The sequence below is a fragment of the Cervus canadensis genome, chromosome 1 (assembly GCF_019320065.1).
Source record: "Cervus canadensis isolate Bull #8, Minnesota chromosome 1, ASM1932006v1, whole genome shotgun sequence".
In the NCBI taxonomy this organism is placed as follows: domain Eukaryota; kingdom Metazoa; phylum Chordata; class Mammalia; order Artiodactyla; family Cervidae; genus Cervus; species Cervus canadensis.
In genome coordinates this window covers 117,996,777-118,017,670 of record NC_057386.1, presented here as the reverse complement: position 1 = coordinate 118,017,670, position 20,894 = coordinate 117,996,777, and the positions used below count along the sequence as shown (strand labels likewise).

Genomic DNA, 20,894 nt, shown 5'->3' with positions numbered 1-20,894 from the left:
GGCCCTTTTCTTCCTTTCTTTGCAGGAGTCACATAGGTAAAGCCATCCTGAGCCAGCCAGCTTGTGTGTCCAAACTCCTCTCCCTGCTACTTGACCAACGCCCGTCCCCAAAGCTGGTTCTTATCATTCTTCAGCTGTGCCGGGCGGCACTCCCGCTGATGAGTGTAGAAGACTGTGGGAACGTGGAGCTCCCACCCTGGAGCTACTCCGTCCCCTCCCTAAACAGCGAGCAGGAGGACCCCAGCGACCCAGCGTCCAAGATCGCCTCGCTGCTCTTGGCAAAGCTGGCAGACTACGTGGTCCCAGGTGAGTCACCTCCAGGATGGGAGAAAGGTACCATCACTTCCTGTGGATGATCAGACCGAGCTTTCCCTTGTCCACAGTTGCAGCTGTCCTTCCTGTGATAAAAGGAAAGGGGGAAAGGGTAGGAGAGAGAGAGGAAAGAGAGATTCCAAAACCAGTGCTTTCCCTATCCAGGGGAGCTGCACAAACAACTTTGCAATTTTTCTGTTTGCTTAAAGGATGTCAGACAGTCCTTTCTCCAACCGCCTCTGAACCTGACACCACGTTGACAAAAACCAGCCCCAAGAATTCCTTAAAAGGCGATAAAGATCCCGGAGAAGAGAGTGAAGCAGTGGATGGCAAGCTGTCTATCTTTATCCACAAGCGGGAAGACCAGTCGTCCCATGAAGTTCTGCAGCCATTACTAAGGTGATGATCGTAATAGTCCATTCCTTCGGGCATGAGCCATGTCACAGGCACTGTGCTGAGTAAGCCCCTTACAGATATCAACCATCTCAGCCCTCTTCACAAGTAATCACTGCTACTATCATCCCTGTCATTACACATGGACAAACTGAGGCAGAGCTGAAACGTAGACACAGGTCCCTCTAACTTTAGAGCCTGAACTTTTCACCACAACTCTGTACTCAGTCTCTCTGGACCCGACAGAGTGAAAGTCCTATTGAGTATGTATCATTTGTGTCCAACCAAGTCTGTAGTGTGACCTCAGCTGTGAGAAGGAATAATGCAGTTTGGTTTTCAGTTATGGGCATCCTTCAGTCAAAGTACAATTAGGGATACCATTGACTATGACGTAAAGAAGTAAGAAACTTTTTCAAAAGTCATAATTAATTGAAGTATGAATGATATGATTGCTCAACAAAGAAGTAAAAATATAATTATTGTCCAAAGATTACAAACCTGCAGGGCCCCGTTAGTGGAATCCAGGAAAACGAGAAGGTCCCACAGAACACAAACTCCTAAATTTAGGAGAAGTTTAGGGAATTTAGAAGAGAAATTTAGGGAATTTAGAAGAGATGTTTGTCTCAGATGGAAGAGTCCCCTCTTCAAATAAATGATTGAATGATGGTGTCATCCTCATAATCGAGTCCCTTGTCTGCCATCATAGAAACCAAAAGCACTGTGGGCTACTGGCATAGGCTAAGCTGAGTCAGGGGAAGTCAGGACACAGATGAAGAAATTTCCAAGGAACATTCCTGGGCACTGTGAAATGTCATCATACAAACTTGGTGAAAGCTTTTTTGAGAGCCAGGTTGAGGAGGCAGGGGGAGCTAAATTCTTAGAAAGGGAGATCCAGTCATTCACACCCAGGCACCAGTCCAGGCTGTTATTAAAACCGCCTCACTTGGAGATTTTGATGCCTCACTGAGGCCTCCCAAGGGCCTGGCCTTCTCTTTATTTTAGGATCAGCTTGTCACTTAGTTTGTCATCTTCACACAGGCTTTTAATTATCATTATAACTCTAAAAAAATTGTTGTTTTGATCCCTAAATGTGCTATAATTGAGCAATAAAGAGCATTTCCTCTTGAAAAATTGAGTCTTACTGTGGATTTTTGTTACATGTGTGGTGGCCTGACCATTACCAGGTTGCCTCATGGCCTGCAGTCCCCAGCTGTGACCATCCTGTAAAATCATTGCCTCTCTCTGACTTCCCATTTCAGTAGCTCAGAAGGACGGCCCTTCCGACTTGGTACTGGTGCCAACATGGAGAAAGTTGTGAAAATGGACCGAGACATGACGAAGGTAACCCCAATGTGGAGGAACCTGCTCCAACAAGAACCACAGTTGAGAACATTTACCAGGCTTCAGGTTTTTGGGAGAAATTTTTTAAAAAACATTCATGTTACCACAAAGAAGCAGGGTGAGAAATTGAAGTCATTGAGGTTATTTTCAAGAAGATTAGTCAAAATCAATTTATCATCTAACCAACAAGGACCTACAGTATAGCACATGGAACTCTACCCAATGTTATATGACAGCCCGGATGGGAGGGAAGTTAGGGGGGAATGGATACATGTGTGTGTATAGCTGAGTCCCCTGCATTGTTCACCTGAAGCTGTCACAGTATTGTGTTTTGTTTTCATTTAAGGGTAATTTGCTTTACAGTTTGTTTTGCATTGGTTTCTACCAAACATCAACATGAATCAGCCATAGGTTTACCCATGTTGAAACTATCACAATATTGTTAGTACCCCAACAGAAAATAAAAAGTTTAAATTAAAAAAGATCAATTTATCATTAATATTAAAATATGGAAAAGAACTCTTGATTTTGACTTAGAAATTTTCTTAGCTCTGTTAAGAAAGTTCTACAGCGTAAAAATAGTTAAAAAGTGATCATAGGGTGAAAGGTTAAAAGAGTAATAATAATGGATAATAAGAAATAAAGACAAATAGCTCATTAAAAATATGTCCAGTCTCACAAATTACACAGTAAATAAATAAAGGGAAAGAATAAAAAATATTAGTACTGTGTCATTTTTACCTTATCACCCTGATAATGTTAAGACTGATGATACCCTTTATTGCCAAGGTGAGGGTAAATAGGACATTTTCAAGTATCCAGAGACAAGCTTATTCTTGGCAGTTCTGTTTGTAACAAATAAAATAGAACTCATGTACCCATAAATAGGGGATTTGTTAAAGAAATTTTTACACCCATTTGATGAAATGCTCTGAGCTTCCCCGGTGGCTCAGCGGTAAAGAATCCACCTGCCAACGCAGGAGACTCAGGTTCGATCCCTGGGTGGGGAAGATCCCCTAGAGGAGGAAATGGCAACCAACTCCAGTTTTCTTCCCTGGGAAATCCCATGGACAAAGGAGCATGGCGGGCTACAGTCCATGGGGTCGCAAAGAGTCGGACATGACTTAGTGACTAAACAACAACAACGAAATACTGTACAACCATAAAAGTAGCCAGATATGTCTATATTGACATGGATATTCATGATATTTTATGGTATCAGATTCATATCAATGATCAAAATTCACAATGTTTTGATAACTGTTAAAAAGAATTCAAAACTGCATGTAGCATGACCTATGATTCTGTATGTCAGAATCTGCAGGAAAAAATTCTGGCAGACTAGCAATGATCTCTCTCTGACTGAGGACAAGGGATGCTTGTGGAGTTTTAACTTTCTGCAGTTCTCATATTTTAATATTTGCATCTATAAAAATGAGCCTAGATTGGGGGACACGGATTTTTTAACATAAGAGTGAAAAGAATATCATGAGAATCTTTAAACTGACCCCCAGGGTGGCTGCTGTGAGGTGATTACAGAAGAGGCGGCAGCTGCTCTGCGAAAAGCGACCAAGTGGGCACAGTCAGGCCTCATTGTCAGTGTTGGGCCACCTGTGGAGTCCCTCAACCCAGAGACCGTGAGCGGGCTGTCCACAGGGGACAAGAAGAAGACTGCCCAAACCTCCATTTGCCGAGAGAGGAACTCCGAACTCGCCAGGTAAAGCCTTCCCTAGGGTAGAAGCTGTCTACTCTCTTCTCAGACTTACTGTGTGAAGGGCTTGTTTTGAGGGTTTTAATTTTATTTTGTAGAGTATTTATTTTTATTTATGTATTTATTTTTGGCCTCGCCATGTCACATGTGGGATCTTAGTTCCCTGTCTAGGAATTGAACCCATGCCCCCTGCATTGGGAGTGAGAAGTCTTAACCACTGGACCGCCAGGGAAATCCTGAAGGTTTTAATTTTATATCCTCCCCTTGACCTGCTGGAAGTGAGGAAGTGAGGCTCAAAATACCCAGCCATTGTAGTAGTTTCTCTCAAAGTCAAGTCAACCAGTGATGACCATTCACTTGGTGGATCTGATGCTGTGAGGGATGAATAGGGAGGCCCTCCAGCCTGAATGCACATCTGAAGCTGGAGGACTGTTTTTCTGAGAAAGGCCACCACCAACACCAGCTACAGTTTTTTTTAGCAATAGTAAATTCTGGCCTTGCTTCCTTTACTTCATCCAAACAATACTTGTCACCATTCCAGCTCTTTACAGAAGGATGAGCACGTGTTGCCCTTGGTTAGTCTGGATGAGATTCTATGCTTGCCGGCCAGAGGCAGATGCAGGGAAGTTACCAAAATCCACTTTTTCTAGTATGGAGCTGGCCAAAAAGTTTATTAAGTTTTCTCAGTAATATCTTGCAGAAAAACACAAACCAACTTTTTGGCTAACCCACCATAATTAGAAAATGTTTCCATCTGGTGCCAAGTCTAAAGCCACTCTTCTGGCTTCTTTACCATCACGAGCCTTGACACTTTTCCCTGTTGACACTTGCAGGACCGACCCCGTCCGACCTTTCATCAGTGGGCACGTGGCAAACAGCATGGCCGCTGAGGTGATTGCCTTGCTTCATAGTTTGCTGATGGCACCTGAGTCAAATGCTGCTCAGATATGGACCACGACAGCAGAGAAGGTTAGTACGCTGTTATTGCTTAAAGGAGGAAGCAGGACAGAAGTCAGTTTTTTGTTCTAGCTAGGGACATTGTAACAGAGAGAGTTCCCATTTCAGCCAGATAGACTTGTGTTTCCCCTGAAATCTGCTTTGATTTAGTGGTTTCAACTCTGTTAACCCACATCTCCTATCACTGCCAGTTCTGCTTTCACAGAAGGCAGGCTAGTATTCTCAGGGGAAGAATGGCACACCTTGTTTCTCCTCCTTGCTTGTGTTCAATCGGTACTAACATTAGGAAGTCATGTATCCTTGGTTTACTGGATTTATTAAGTGGAGTTGGTGAGTGTTAAGGAGGTCTCTGTCGGATTTACACACCCTGAGCTCTTCAGTAATTCATCTTGACAAACTAGTCCAGTCTCCCAAAAACTAGAATTTGGTCATCAGTTTCCCTATTCCCAGTCATTCATCTTATGAACACCTTATAACACATCCTAAAGGTAATTGGGTGTTGCAAGGTAGGTGGTATGCTATTATGGTCTTTCTTCAGATAAATTTTTGTCTTTATTTTAGGGTGTTTTTTTTTTTAACTGTGTTTGATTTGCTCATATTTCAAGGTTGTGCATTTCTGGTTTTGTCCAATTACGTAAGACCAATATGGCAAGAACATCAGTGGTCATTCCTGCTCGTTACTGCACCCATCCTGTGTCCAGAGTTCCTTAGTCCAGGGGCCCTGTTGTCAACGCTGCACCACCCTTAGTATCAAAACGACCAAAGTTCTAACTCCTGCCATGTGGGCTGCTTCATATGTTTAGGTTCTGTCTCGTGCACTGATGTACATTCCACAGTTGGGGAAATATGCAGAAAGCATTCTGGAAAATGGCAGCAGTAGTGGCAGAAAGCTCGCCAAACTTCAGAGAATTGCCCGCCAGGCTGTGGCTGCGCTGTGTGCACTTGGAGGCTTCAAAGAGACAATCAAGATCGGGTCTGAGGTCCAGGTAACCAGGCACCATTTTCCCAAGTCATCGCTTTCCCTTGTGTGTAAGTCCATTGATTCATCTATCAACTGTAAGACAAATACCATCCACCCAGTTGGACAAAAATTCTTGTTTTTTCAAGCTAAGAAACAAGTGGCTTCTCATCCACACAGTGCTGCAGATTATTCAGACATCAGTACAGTACTGCACAGTAGCTAAAACCCTTATGTCCTGTGGTGGTGTTAATATTGGGAGTGTTTTAGAATTGAGGCTTGAATTTGCTTCATATTGTGATCAACTTATGGAGAAGGCAATGGCAACCCACTCCAGTACTCTTGCCTGGAAAATCCCATGGACGGAGGAACCTGGTAGGTTGCAGTCCATGGGGTTGCTAAGAGTCGGACACATCTGAGTGACTTCACTTTCACTTCTCACTTTCATGCATTGGAGAAGGAAATGGCAACCCACTCCAGTGTTCTTGCCTGGAGAATCCCAGGGACGGGGGACCCTGGTGGGCTGCCATCTGTGGGGTCACACAGAGTCGGACATGACTGAAGCGACTTAGCAGCAGCAGCAGTGATCACCTTGATATAAGGTTTTAGGACCTATTATTTTAAATCACATTCAGGGCTTGGCGTCTGCATTAAAAGAACCTATTGCTGTAATGCCGATAATGACAGCTGTAGATTTACTCCTCCCACTTGTCACATCAGATCGCTGCTCACACCATCAGATTTGGTAGGTAGTGCTAACCCATCTGTGTCTCTAGGTTTTAGGTAGAGGAATATCAGGAAGCATCGGAGTGGTGGCTTCTATCAACGAACAGGAAGGTATAGCTACAGTCAGATTCCCACCCATAGACTGTAGAAAGACTTCGCAAGCATCAGACACACTGACTATTCCATTGTCTAGACTTTGTGTTCCAAGATCAGAGGTAAGGTGATTTTTAAATGTATCCTCAAATGTCACTGCAAATGGTAACCATCCTGTAATGAAGGATACGCACGTGCACTGCACAGTCCTGAGCACAAATACTTGGTTTTCTTAAATTTTACTTATGATATGTATTTACATATTGGGTGTAATTATTTAGTAGTAACCTTGATGTGAAGATTCTTACCTAAATGACCAAATTCATTTCTTTGGTGAGGAATATTCCACAGTATATTGTATGTTTAATTGTTTTGGTCTAGCTTGCAATTTTCTGTATGGTGATTTTTTTTTTTAATTGAAATTTTGAGAATTAACTCCAGATGATAATAACACCCTCATTTCTTATAAACTAACTACTTGAATTTAACTTTTTGCCATGCCCACCCCCCACCGCCATCAGGCATTGCCTCTTCATAAACTGTCCATTACTGAGAAGGTAGTACAGGCAGTCCAGTCCATGTTGCTTCCTCAGGAGGGAAGTCTCTCTATTCATACCTCACTTCCTGCAACAGGAGATGGGTCAGCTCCTGTGATGGCAGTCGTTCGGCTCCTGGCTGAAATAAGAACAAGGTGAGCGCCCTCCAGAGACCCCCTAATGTGCTGAGGTGGAGCAGGCCAGAGGGACGGAAGTCCTCCATGGGCCTCTGTGCCAGGTTTAACCGGGTCCACAGCATGAACTTCATGCCAAACTGAGTAACAGAAACCATCCTCTTGTGCTGTGTTTACTACAGTTTTTGTTGCATTCCCCAACTTCTGTGCTCTGAAATAAAGTTTAGCTGTTTCCCTAAGGAAATAAACAATCAAAATATGACTGGTATATGAAGTGCATGCATAGACCCCACTGATTTGCTTTGGTCAAAGAGCTTTGTTCTATCACAGGAAGTCTTCTGTCACTTGGCCCTTTTTTAAGTAGTTCAGACCACATCAGTACCTATCTGGTCTATCACTTTCCAAACTGCTGAGGAGAAAATTAGGGAATGCTCACAAGTGTCAGAATTGGAAAGAAAACGCATTTATTTACAATTATACAACAGCAAAAAGTTTCTTTTGACAATGAAACTTGCGAGAAAGTTCTAATATATGTTTTGAATCTGGTGAGAGAGATCAGTATACTGATTTCCCAAGCATTCGGATCCCTGTTGTTCTCGGAACATTAATATTGCCTACAGAGCACAGTTTAGGGAAAGGTGTTAGGAGACAGTGCTTATTTCGCAGCTGGCACTTGGTCTCTTCATACAGGGAGATGGCAACCATTTCCCCCTTTTCCAATGGTCCATGCAGTGTCAGCAGTTACTGTGCGGGAAAAGAGAAGCTAGTTACATGTATTCAAACCAGTGCAGCTCAATAAAAAAGCAAGAGGAATGGAGAGTTGGAACCTTATTTAAATTAGTGGATAAAATTGATTGAAATGTTTTTCACAGTCGGCTTTTTAGAGAATGACCATTGATGACCTTGAAATATTGTAAATCTTTTAACATTAAGAGCATGCCTGGTCATGGCCCAGCTTTTAGAAGACAGCTTATTTTGTGAAGAATTCATACAGCAGTGTCCAGCAGCTGTTGAAGTTCTTAACCTAGTAGCCCAGGAATGCAGTGCTGGTAAGTACCTGTTGCTTTCCTTTCTACTCTTTGTGTCGAGGTTTGTTAGCACACTGACAATTTGGAATGGAATATTGACTGTTTTCACATACACTTCCAACAGCTAAGCTCTAGACACAGCACTTACACGAAGACTTTCATTCCAAATCTGCAAATGTAAATAAAAAGCTTCAGTATATGCCAACTAGGAAATCAGTATTTTTCATTTTAACTTTAGGACCATGATGTCAGAGTATTTTCTTTGCCCCATTCATATTAATAAGTGGGTTTCATTTCTGTATTAGAATTCTTCGTGACCTGCCCTTAGGGCTATGGATACTTTCTGACTGTTGTCACTGGCCACATGTGAATTCAGAGTCCAGAAATTTGCACTAACATCTGTCCTTATGTGTTTGTGTTTCTGTGTGTCTGTATGTGTGCTTATGGAAAAGTTCAAACAAATACAAAAATAGACTATTTTTGTATAATGAACCCTCATGTTTCCATCATCTAGTTTCAACAGTTATCAACTCATAACCAATCCTGTTTCTTCTACACTGCACCCTCCTGGATTATTTTTAAGCAGATTTTTAGGTATTCCTTTTATTTATCTGTAAATATTTTAGTCTGTATCTCAATGAGGACTCTTAAACCACAATATCATTTTCACATGTAAAAAATTTACAATAATTTAATATTATTTAATGTCTAGTCAGTGTTCAACTTTCTAATTTTCTCAGAGTCATACTTGTTTTTACATTTGTTTATTTGAATCAGAATCCAATTAGAGTTCATCCATTGTAATTCATTGTTGTCTTTTAAATTGCTTTTAAATACAGATTCCCCTCAGTATCTTTTTTTTTTCCCTTATAACTTACTTGTTGAAGAGTTTCCCATAGTCTGGATTTTGTATATCCTATGGTGTCATTTAATATGTTCTTGAATTTAATATGTTCTTTGTTCTTGAATTTCTTGTACATTGATGGTTGGCCTGAGATTTTCTGAGTGAAAATTTACCCTTTATCCTCAAGGATCTAGTTGGACTCTAAATATAATTGTTCACAATTAGATTAGCATTTCTCCAATGCTCTTGTACTGATGTTTTCATAAACTAAGGAAAAAATGGATGTCTTTACCTCCCTTAATGGTTTTAATCTTATCTATTTTTTTGGTCATTTTTCTTACCTATATTATTTATTGTTTCTCATGCTATTTGCTTTTTTTCCTGTAACTCTCTAATTTTTTCTGTCCTTAAATTTTTGTCCTTTTTCATGTGACAGTGATTTCTTTTGGTTTGTTTTTGCTTTTTAATTCATCTTCATTTTTATATCTGTTTTACTTCTCAAATCTCCTTCCCTTAATAAGCATAGCTGTCTGGGGCCAGCAACCATTAAAAAGCCTCAGAGAGATCCCCCCAAAAGAGACACAAGAACAAAAGAAAAGGAGCTTGCTTGCTCGGCTTCTCAAGTGAAATTACTTGTGACTAAACACTTGCTCATTGTTTAATTTTGTATGTGTCATAAGTAGTTCCCTACTTCTGCTTTTTTAATATTCTTGGCTTAGGTTGCATCCTAAGACTTATTTGACTGATTTTAGCAAACATATAACCTTCTGAATGAATCAGTTGCTTTTCTCTAGGGCTCATTCTGGGTCTCTTTTATATATTTTATAGAATAAAATAGAATACATTTTATCTTACTCTGTGAAATTAACTTTGGTACTTAATGTATAAGCCAGAAATCATAATAATTTAGAGCAAATATCTTGAATAATAACCCATCTAACCCATTTTTTCCCCTGTGGAAAAGAACCCTATAGAAACAAAGAGTTGAAAGAGACATATGGAAAGTTCTTATTAATTGCTACAAAAGAGAAGACTATGAGCTTATACACAGCAATTTATATTCTAAAATAGTGTCCTGTGTCAAGAAAGTGAAAGTATTAGTCGCTCCGTTGTGTCCGACTCTTTACCACCCCATGGACTGTAACCCACTAGGCTCCTTTGTCCATGGAATTCTCCAGGCAAAAATACTGGAGTGGGTGGCCATTCCCTTCTCTAGGGAATCTTCTCGAGCCAGGGATCAAACCCTGCATTGTAGGCAGATTCTTTACTCTCTGAGCCACCAGGGAAATCCATGTCAAATTGAACAGTCCTTAATAACTCACATATTGGATTACCGGAAAGGATTTTAAGGTTTAAAGTAGGTACCTAAGTTTGCTGGTTTACCTGTATTTTTTAAAAAAAAAAGAAAAACTATGTCTGAATTACTTTCCAACACAGCAGTAGGTTCTTATAGCCTACTAGAGAATTAGAGTCTGTGCTCAGAAGAAATGCTGTTTACTACATGAGATTCAAAGTAGTGTGTAGAAGAGAAAGAGTTCTTTGATTTTTATTTTTTAATGTATCAAGGTTTTTTAATTTCATAAATGAATGTGTCATAGAATTTATAAGCAATAATATATTGATTCTCTAAAGTGAAAAATTTTTCAGTGAACTCCTCTTATTATTTTACTTCATCTGGGATAAATTAAGCCACAGACTTGGCCATTGTAATGCTTCCCTCTTTGGTTTGTCTCTCATCTTTGCCCATGTTTGTGTCTTATGTCACATAATAACACACTTCAGCCTTGCACTATGTTCTTCGTCATATGCGTGTGTGCATATACATGTCTTATCTCTCCTCCCAGATTAGGGACTTCAGCTCATATTAACTTTCTATTTTCCGACATCTGGCCCTGTGCTTTGCTTGTGGGAGATGTTTAGCAGGTTATAGTCTTTTTAAAAATTAATTTAGATGATAAAAATAATAGTTTTCATTCATTAGATGATAATAATAGCTTTCATTTATTGAGTGTTGGCCATGTGTCAGGGACTTGGCTAAAGGCTTTAATTTGCATTGTCTCATCTTCACAACCACCCTGTGAGGCACAGGTACTGTTATTACCCCCATGTTGGCAGTGTGATGATAAATATCAAGTAATGGCACCAGATTCTGGATCCAGGGCCCAACCTCAGGGCCCATGCACGTGACTGCGTTGCTTTGTTGCTGAGCTACATCTTTGTAGGAGACAAAGATGTCTCAGGGTGTTTGCTCTTTGTAAGAATTTGAATAATCTCTGTAAGTATTTCATTGCTCGGCTCCAACTCCAAAAGAGGTGTAGGATTTATGTGCACGTCTTCGACATCTCCCTCTCCAGGAGAGCGGCTGGCAGTTGTGGAAGTGCAGTGTGAACGGCTGAGGATGCTCTACCGGGACTGTGCTCGGCCCCCGCCGCCTCCGCTGCAGGCTGACCGGAGACAGGTGAGCCCTCTGCCGTGTCTGCAGCACTCAGCATGAGAGAATTTCAGAATGCCAGGCAGCACATCCATGATTTTAGAAGGGGCGTTTGCAGAGCCTTTTGGAGGTATAAGTTCTGCAGTGACGCTCTCATCTCTGAATGTCAAAGCACATCAACTTGACATTCCGAATATTGAAAGATTACAGCAGAGGAGCAGAACTCCGCAGTCTGTAAATAATTTCTGCATTATCAATAACAAAAAAAAAGAAAACTTTTTCAAAATTTTAGATCTGTAGTTCATCTTGTAATAATACTAATAAGTATACATAGAGTGACTAAAAAGCAAAAGTGGCACAGAGAAAGACATTTACTGTGTGATACTACTTATACATAGAATCTAAAAACTATAACAAACTAGTGAATAAAACAAACGAGAAAGCAGACTCACAGGGAAAAAACAAATTTCACTTGAGGGGCAAAAGCAAAAGAGGCAAACATGTCTAATATTGGCATATCTATGAATATTCTTAGCATCACTAGTCATAATAGCCAAAAAGCAGAAACAACCTAAATGTCCATCAACTGATGAATGAATGCATAAAATGGGTATATTCATACAATGGAGTATTATCAGCCTTAAAAAGTAGGGGAGTGCTAACACATGCTGCAGTATGGATAAAACTTGAGTTATGCTAAGTGAAGGAAGCCAGTCACAAGAGACCACATACTGTATGATTCCATTTCTTATAATGTCCAGAACCTGCAAATTCAGAGAGACAGAAAGCATAGAGGTGGTTACCAGGGGCTGGGAGGAGAGAGGGATGGGAATTAACTTCTAATGGGTACAGTTTCTTTTAAAGAGAACAAAAGCATTCTAAAATTAGGTTGTGGTGATGATTGTAGAATTCTGTGAATATACTAAAATCCATTGAACTGTACACTTTGTTTTTGTTGTTGTTGTTGTTGTTTATTTTTTTTTTAATTTATTTATTTTTTCAGTGGGTTTTGGCATACATTGACATGAATCAGCAATAGATTTACACGTATTCCCCATCCCGATCCCCCCTCCCACCTCCCTCTCCACCCGATTCCTCTGGGTCTTCCCAGTGCACCAGGCCCGAGCACTTGTCTCATGCATCCCACCTGGGCTGGTGACCTGTTTCACCATAGATAATATACATGCTTGAACTGTACACTTTAAATGGGCAAGTTACGTGTTATGTGAATTTTATCTCAAAAAATTTTATTTATACTAGGTAAGAGTATACAAAAATTGCTGTATTCTTATAATTTTTCTGTAGATTTGAAGTCATTTCAAAATAAGAAAGTTAAAAATATATGAGAAAAAATGTCACTTGAAATCTCAACATCTCCATTTTGTGTTCACAATGCTATTGAATAAGAGTGTTTTTCCCCAATGCAGCCCAAAGAGATTACATGGAGCCCCTCACGAGTGTTTCCACCTGTCCGAGCCTGCATGTTCTCCTCGCACCTCACTTCTGTCACCTTCCTAGCAGACCCCAGTGCTGGGGGCGGTCTGCCCCGGGGCACATTTATCTACGCCACCTCACCACTGCCCGTTCAGGTGAGAAATCACAGGACCCTTTGTCTTCTGCCTCTGTCTTTCAAATATGAGAGAAAGGAAGTTCAAGGGCCCATGGTGAGCCCTCTGATTGTCTGCCCACTCCTGGTGTTTCTTCAGGCCCCGTCTTTCTACTGGGAAATTGAAATTGTTTCCTATGGAGATACAGATGATGATACTGGACCAATAGTTTCCTTTGGCTTTGCTACAGAAGCAGAGAAAAGAGATGGGGCATGGACTAATCCAGTGGGCACCTGTCTTTTCCATAAGTAAGTGGCTGCTATCACTGTTACCTAAAAAAAAAAATGGGGACTTCCCTGGCTATCCAGTGGTTAAGACTCTGCTTCCACTGCAGGGGGCATGGGTTCAATCCCTGGTCAGGGAACTAAGATGCCATGCAGTGTGGCAAAAAAAAAAAAAAAGAACAAACAACATGGATGTGGGTATTTTAAAACTATAGTAATATAATTATAGTCTCTACCCTAAAAAATATAGACAATACCAGCTGGAAATATACTCATGTTCAATGAAAGAGAAGAGCTCTTAGAATTTGTCTTCTAGTTACTCTCCTGCTACCGAAACTCCTCCACCCATTCACTGCTTACCTTCCTCTGTGTTGGCCCATTAGCCTTGTCTCTGACTGTTCCTTGTTTTTTTTCAATAGCAATGGCCGAGCCGTGCATTACAATGGCTCCAGTTTATTACAGTGGAAGAGTGTTCGATTAGATGTCACTCTCTCTCCTGGTGAGTATGGTGGGAGGTTTTTTTTTTTTTGCACCTTGTCTAAGTTGTTCCCAGGTTTGGATCAGAATAGGTCAAAATTAATGAAACTCAGCAACTGGAAATGGACACCGTCTACTAGAGAAAATGAAATACTTGTCATTGCTGTCCCCTAGTTTACACTGAACCTATCATTTTATGAGGCACTGTTGTCATTAAAGCCTCCATTGGTAACTTAGGAGTCACATTAATTGTCATTCCTCCATCATTAGAAAAATCTGAGATTTTGCTTTTCTTTGAAGTTTGGTCTTCAATTAGCTTTTCATTAACAAACATATAAATAGCTTCAAAAAAAAAACCCACCCCTACCAGTTGCCTTGAAGCACTCAAGAAATCTATTATCAGTAGGTAAGACAATGTGCTATAGACTTTGCTCTCAGTAGCCTAGACATCCAGTCCAGCTTCAGCAGATCTGCCCAGGTGTTTCAGTCACATAGTCAGTTCAATAAAGAGAAAATCTTTCCTCTCGTCTGTTTCAGCCTCCACATAATGACTTGATTGGTAATAGTAGAGGAATAGTCCTAACTGCTCCAGAAGTAGCATAATACAGACATTGTCCTCTTGACATTAGAAGCAGCCAAAAGTGTTGGTGACTTATTTTCAGACAGTACATCTTAGCATCATCTCTGATGAAACTTGAAATTATTAAATGTGATAGATGGTCTGAGATGCTTAGGTAGGGATTCCTGAGTCACTGAGCCCGATGGATAACTTCCTATAGCTGTCTGAGGGGTAATTTGGTCATCACTTTTCCTTGAGGGAGCTGCTTATTAAATTGTACTTTACAGTGAGCATGGTATTTTCAGTTATGGTCAAGTTATGCCTTGGAAAGTTACCTCCTGGCAGGTTGTTTCTGTCTCTATGAAGCAGAACTCTGTAATCTGCTGAGTATTTAAGTGCTTTAAGCACAAAGGGTTGGGGAGTAGGGAGAGCAGGGGACCTGTAGTTAGGTGGTGTATTTGTTTGTTACAGGTGATTGTTTTGTTTGATCATACTTAGTTTTTGAGAAAATTTTGGATCAGACCTCAAGCAAGCATGCTACCTACACTTTTCTTAGAGAAATGTGTCTGTGTGGTACTAGGAATTAAGAACCTACTTTTAACAACAGGATCCCAACCTCGGTACCAACACCTTCAGTGTCTGTTCATTAACAGTTACTCTTTGAGCATCTCCTATGTGCTGGGCCCTCTTCTAGGCCCTGCAGATGCCGTGGTGAACAATGACAACTCCCCAGCCATTGGGAAACCCAGCCTAGTGGTATCAAAAGCATATGAGACTGGAAATTCCCTGGCAGTCCAGTGGTTAAGACTCCACACTTTCATTTCTGAGGGCACTGGTTCAATCCCTGGTTGGAGAACTAAGATCCTGAAAGCCATGCAGTGCAGCCAAAAAAAAAAAAAGAAAGCCTGTGAGACTGATCAAAAGCAGAATCACAGAACGTCATGCCCTGACTGGAGAGTTTACAGTGGGTTAATTGTAAAGCTATGTGCACTAGCAGCTTGCCTGAGGCAGCCTATAGTAGTGCTGATAAGGTGGACATGGTCCCCTTGGTTCTCTAAGTTCATCCCAGTATCTGTCTCATCAGAAAACAGCTTAGTTTGTATTATCTTCACTTCCTGAGAAATGCCTTAAATAAATATAAGTAAGGAGTCATAATATGAGTTAATGATGTATGTTTAGCTTACATTGTAGGTGGAGTTTTAAATTATACTTTTTAGACCCTTTCTAAGTCATCTGCAAACTTGCTGAGAAAATACTACTTTTCTTACCTTTATTCATAAGCAATCTTGTATGTGTTAAAAGAGAAAAACTTGTATTCCTCTATTAAAAAATCATATCTATTGTTTTTCCTTTTTGTCTTAGCTGCCTGGAAAATAAAGGTTAAATTTCATGTGTAATTAGTAACTATGTAGACACTATTATTTTTGTTCTTCTGAACAGTTTCTGATTTCTCTTTTTAAAATTGTTTATTTCTGTTGTGTTACTTTGAGTGAGTGAGTATTAGTCGCTCAGTCTTCTGACTCTTTGTGGCCCCATGGACTGCAGCCTGCCAGGCTCCTCTGTCCATGGAATTCTCCAGGCCAGAATACTGACGTGGTTAGCCATTCCCTTCTCAAGGGGATCTTCCTGACCCAGGAATCAAACCTGGGTCTCCTGCATTGCAGGTGGATTCTTTACCATCTGAACCAATAAGGAAACTATGTTACTTTATATATATCCAAATATTGGGTTGGCCAAAACATTCATTTGGGTTTTTCCATAACATCTATGTAAAAACACAAAGGAAATTTTGGCCAGCCCAATACAAGGCATTCCATGTCTTTTTCAACTGTAACTGATGGCATGAATAAATAAAAACCATGATAGTCAATGGTATGTGACCACATGCCAGTTACATATTGGAAGTTTAATAGTCAATAAAAAGGAAAAAAAAAAAGTGTTGTCTCCTTCTGCCCTAGGTGACGTGGCAGGGATTGGCTGGGAGAGAACCGAGGGGACGCCTCCTCCACCCGGGCAGCCTGCCAAGGGCCGTGTGTACTTCACATACTGTGGGCAGCGCCTCTCACCGTATCTCGAAGATGTCTCGGGTGGGATGTGGCCGGTGGTTCATATTCAGAAAAAGGCAGGTTATCTTGTTGGGAACGAACACCAAATTCTCCTCAGCAATTTGTTCCATCAGGAATGGAAAAATTAAAGACACTAGACGTAGCCTGGTTGACATAGTATGTGGTACCTGATGACAGAACCTCAAAAAACCTGAAGAAGTGGGTCCTTCCTTTGCATTGAATCTGAGTGCTTAAATGCTTTGATCTCCTTTTGGCCATCTTTCCTAAACAACAAGGCAAGGGACACTAGTGTTCTTCCAGCACCAGTAGAAAAAGCCTGTGGTTAAGTAAGTTTGGAACATGACCCTCTTGGGTTGCTTTAGTATACCAAAAGCTCAGAGGTATCCTTCAGTAAAGATTTAAAAATTAAACTTTATTTAACCCAGCATCCCTACACTTATACTGAATCATGGAACTCTTGTTTTTAAGGAGCACCTATAAACAACTAATGTTCTATGGGACATTACTACTTACTACATGCTGGTAGCTCCCACATCCTTATATCCAGTCCAGATATCACCCTAAATTCTAGACACAAATCTTCAGTAGCATAGACAACATAGAAAGAGATATTCTACTGGCATGTCAAAGTTAACATGTCTAAAACTGAGCCTAACTCTGCCCTACCCCCAGCCCGCTTCTTCCCTAGCCTGCCTTGTCTCAGGAAATGGCAGCTCCCTTCTTCCAGTCGCTAAGGCTAAAAACCTTGGCCTCTTTCTTGATTCCTCTTCTTCCTCCCACTCTACAGCCAGTCCGTCAGCAAACCTTGTTGACTTACCTTCAAAATTTATCCAGAATCTGACCACTTAGTTGATGGCCCAGCCACCCTCACCTTCTGGGTAGCATGTTACAGTATTCCTATATTTCCCTCTCCTCCCATCCCCTGAGTTCCTGCCCTTTTACATGTCTTTTCAACACAGCAGCTATAGTGATCCCTTAAAAATTTTGGTTAGGTCATGTTACTCTTCTGCTTTCAACAGGCCAGTGACATCCTGTATCACATAGTGTGAAAGCCCAAATCTTAGAATGACTTAGAAGTTCTTGTAGGATGCGCCCCTGTACCACGTCTCTGATAGCATCTTTTCTCTTTCTTCAGTGAATTGATTAAAGATGGCAATAATTTAGGCAGACTGTTCTATTCATTCAATAAATATTTATTTATTGAGCACCTATATTGAGTGCTATATCTCAAGTACTATGCTAAGCTCTGGACATACAGTAACAATGAGCAAAAAAGATATGGTCTTTGTGCAATTAAATCCAGTTGGAGGAGTCAGGTACTAGTCAAACATTCACATAAATACATGTGTGTGTGTGTGTTTATAATCACAAACTAATAAACACTAGGCATTTGTCAAGGTTCTCCAGAGAAACAAAAGCAATAGGATATGTGTGTGTGTGTGTGTGTGTACATATATATATATATATATATGAGAAAGAAAGAATGTGTGTGTGTGTGTATGTAGACAGAGGTGGGAGAGGAGATTTCTTTTGAAGAATTGGCTCATGTTACTGTGGAGACTGACAAGTCTCACGAACTGTCCTCTTCACACCAGAGACCCAGGAGAGGCATGGCTTGATTCAGTCTCAGTCCAATAGCAAGAGAAAAGAGAAGACAGAGTGAGATATCCTAACTCAAGCAGGAGTAAGGGAAAAGGGTTGAATTCCTCCTTCCTCCACCTCTTGTTTTATTCAGACCCTTAATGGATTGGATAGTGCCTACTCACATTGGGGACCTGCTGTGTCCACCGATTCAAATGTTAATCTCACAGACACACAAGCAATAACAATGTTTAATCTGGCACCCTGTGGCCGGTCAAGTCAGCATATAAAATTAATCATCACAATATGATTGAAAATCATAGACTTGAGGGAAGCAAGTACCAAGCCAATCTGGTCACATCTGTATTACCCTGAAGAAATGATGTTTGAGCCAGATCTGGAATTTTAACCGGTTTAAATGGACAAACTTGGAGGAAAGAATGTTGCAGGTGAAGGCAATGGCATGTGCAGTGGTGTCAAGTAGAAAGGAACAGTGTTAGAAACAAGAAAGGTCACTGAGCTTGAATAGCAAAGAGCGTGAGTGTGAGGTGAGGGGCAGGGCGGCCTTGCCAAGCTCGAAGCACCAGGGTCTATGGGTGCACCAGCCCCTCTGCCAGGGTCACAGACTCTCCATAGCTGGGGACAGTGAATGAAGTCCACTTGGAGGTGTTAAAAGTGAACACATAAGTAACCTAACTCCTTTCAAGTTCTTTCTTTGGTTTCCTTTCCAGAACACCAAGACTCGTGCTAACTTTGGCTCCCGCCCATTTGCCTATGCTGAAGGGCAGGCCCACCGCAATGCTGCCGACCTGTGCACTGACCTGGCCGAGGAAATCAGCGCTAACTTCGAGGCCCTGCCCTTTGCCATGGCCTCTGACAGTGATAACGATGCTGGCACCAGTATTGCGTCAGACCCGGGCACTCACGGGCCACCATGCCGAATTGCTGCCGTAGCCACTGCTCAGCAACGTAAGCTGCCTCCCCGCAGGGTCCACCTGCTTCCTGGAAATGCGAATGATGTTAATTCCATAAACCCATTTAGCTTGGATATACCCCAGTGCCCACTGGTAATGGGGTAATAGGCCCAGATAAACTAGGGAGCCAGGAGGAAGCCTGGTGGTCTGGAGAGTCCATCCCCCACCTAGAGGAAGTGTGCCGCTACTCAGAACCAACAGAATATTGCCACATGGAAATGCAGGCCTGAAAGATTGTCCACTTTTTATGAGACAGCTAAGAACCACAGAATTTTATATAAAATCTCCTAATTTTAAATGTTAATCATTTTTAAACTGATTTAAAACGGAAGCCATCAAAGAATAATAAAATGTTAATTGTGGAATCTAAGTGGTAGATGTGTAGGTGTGCACTAAAAACATTCCTGATTATTTGAAAAGTCTCATAATAAGATTGAATAAAAATGAGCTTCAAGAAATGAGATGTCTGCAGCCATATTTGGTCCTTGGGATACTGGTTTGAAAATTGTTTCAAGAGTCTGTTTAATTCTTTATCTTGTTGAAGAACCTTCCAAAGTCGTCTTTGAGTTGAATGAATTATATCCATATAAACTATTCTAGGATTCGACAAAATTGTAGACTAGTTATTCCTTGACTCTGTGGTTTAAAATTCCTCTAAGGACTAAGAGTCTTTATATCTCACAAATTAAGAGAATCTGGTCTGCCCATGGATGAGTTCATATGCCCTTGCCTAGAATTCACTGTTACTGTGCTTTGTTACAGAATATGATAGTGACACTTCCTGTCATTATAAAGTGGAGCTCAGCTATGAGAATTTCATCACCTCTGGCCCAGACCCCCACCCGCCCCCCATTGCAGATGATGAAAGTGATGACGATGACGACGATGACATCCCACAGGTAAGAGACCCACAGTGGTCGCGTAGCTCCCTGGTGATGAAGACAAGCCATGAGGAATATTTTGATCTGAGCATGCAAAACTGAAGTCTTTATGCTTTCAGTTATATCATTGTGTTTGGACAGTAATTGGGGTATTCATTTTTCTAAACCCCGTATCAATAACTGTATCTGTTTGGCTCCATGGCCCAGCAGCAATCTGGATGTTGGATAAAGAAGTACTGTGATGGTAATTCAGCAGTGAAGTTTGGGATCATGTGAAGTGTTTATATGGCTTTAGAGGGAAAGGAAGAGCTCACCCCAAGCCAGCTGTTGCCTCCCCTAGCCTCTGACGGTGTAGTTAGTTTGGTGGTCCACACGGTGTGTTTCTGCCACTGGCATTTGAGGGGGTTGAAGACCTCAGGGATGAAAGCCATAGTAAGTCAGGGAAGGATACAAGGTGTTCTTTCTCCATTCACATTTGCCTTCACCTTCCAGGAGGACCACTACGCCCTGCTGGTGAAAGCCTGGGAGACCAAGGTTTTTCCTACTATCCGAAGACGGTTCCGCAACGAAGCAGAGCGGAAATCAGGACTGGACCAGATAAAGGGTGCTCTACAACTAGGTCTGGTGCTTTATATTTCCCTATGGAACCCACTTCATGGTTTGAAGATATGTGTTTACATGAAACTCAGGGAATAAATCAGAAAAGAGGGGCTCATCTAAAGTTGGGCCAGACTTAATAGTGTCCTCTTCTTGGGCCTTTGTTGAACTTTGTGGTCTTTTGCTTTCTTTGCCAGGCTTTTCTTTGCTTGTCAGTTCTGCTCAGTATTTTGAGTTGATGGGCTGTTAGAATGAAGCTGGCCTTGTTACACCAGGAAGCTGGATGGCCTGATGGTTAATAGCTTGGGCTCTGACGTAATGCCTGTGCTATTACCAGCTCTATGACTTGGGAGAGTTACTTAACCTTTCTCAACTTCCCTCACCTTTCAAATGGGACCTATAATGGTATGAAAAATTAAAGAGCTGACACAGATAAAGCTCCTAAGAACAGTTTCTGGCACATA

The 20,894-nt window shown here is 41.2% G+C and overlaps 1 protein-coding gene across 5 annotated transcripts in view; it reads left to right on the top strand.

Moving 5' to 3' along the window:
• Positions 1–20,894, top strand: part of HECTD4 (HECT domain E3 ubiquitin protein ligase 4) — a 166,455-nt gene that overhangs the window by 113,999 nt on the left and 31,562 nt on the right. For all 5 annotated transcript variants that reach the window (XM_043439418.1, XM_043439427.1, XM_043439408.1 and 2 more), the window contains exons 36-52: positions 26–306; positions 522–711; positions 1,965–2,046; positions 3,561–3,763; positions 4,591–4,726; positions 5,518–5,700; positions 6,449–6,613; positions 7,013–7,182; positions 8,095–8,210; positions 11,388–11,491; positions 12,892–13,053; positions 13,171–13,319; positions 13,715–13,794; positions 16,290–16,453; positions 18,710–18,947; positions 19,715–19,851; positions 20,326–20,452. In XM_043439418.1, the coding sequence (XP_043295353.1) occupies positions 26–306; positions 522–711; positions 1,965–2,046; positions 3,561–3,763; positions 4,591–4,726; positions 5,518–5,700; positions 6,449–6,613; positions 7,013–7,182; positions 8,095–8,210; positions 11,388–11,491; positions 12,892–13,053; positions 13,171–13,319; positions 13,715–13,794; positions 16,290–16,453; positions 18,710–18,947; positions 19,715–19,851; positions 20,326–20,452 (2,687 nt within the window). The remainder of the gene's footprint in view (positions 1–25; positions 307–521; positions 712–1,964; positions 2,047–3,560; positions 3,764–4,590; positions 4,727–5,517; positions 5,701–6,448; positions 6,614–7,012; positions 7,183–8,094; positions 8,211–11,387; positions 11,492–12,891; positions 13,054–13,170; positions 13,320–13,714; positions 13,795–16,289; positions 16,454–18,709; positions 18,948–19,714; positions 19,852–20,325; positions 20,453–20,894) is intronic.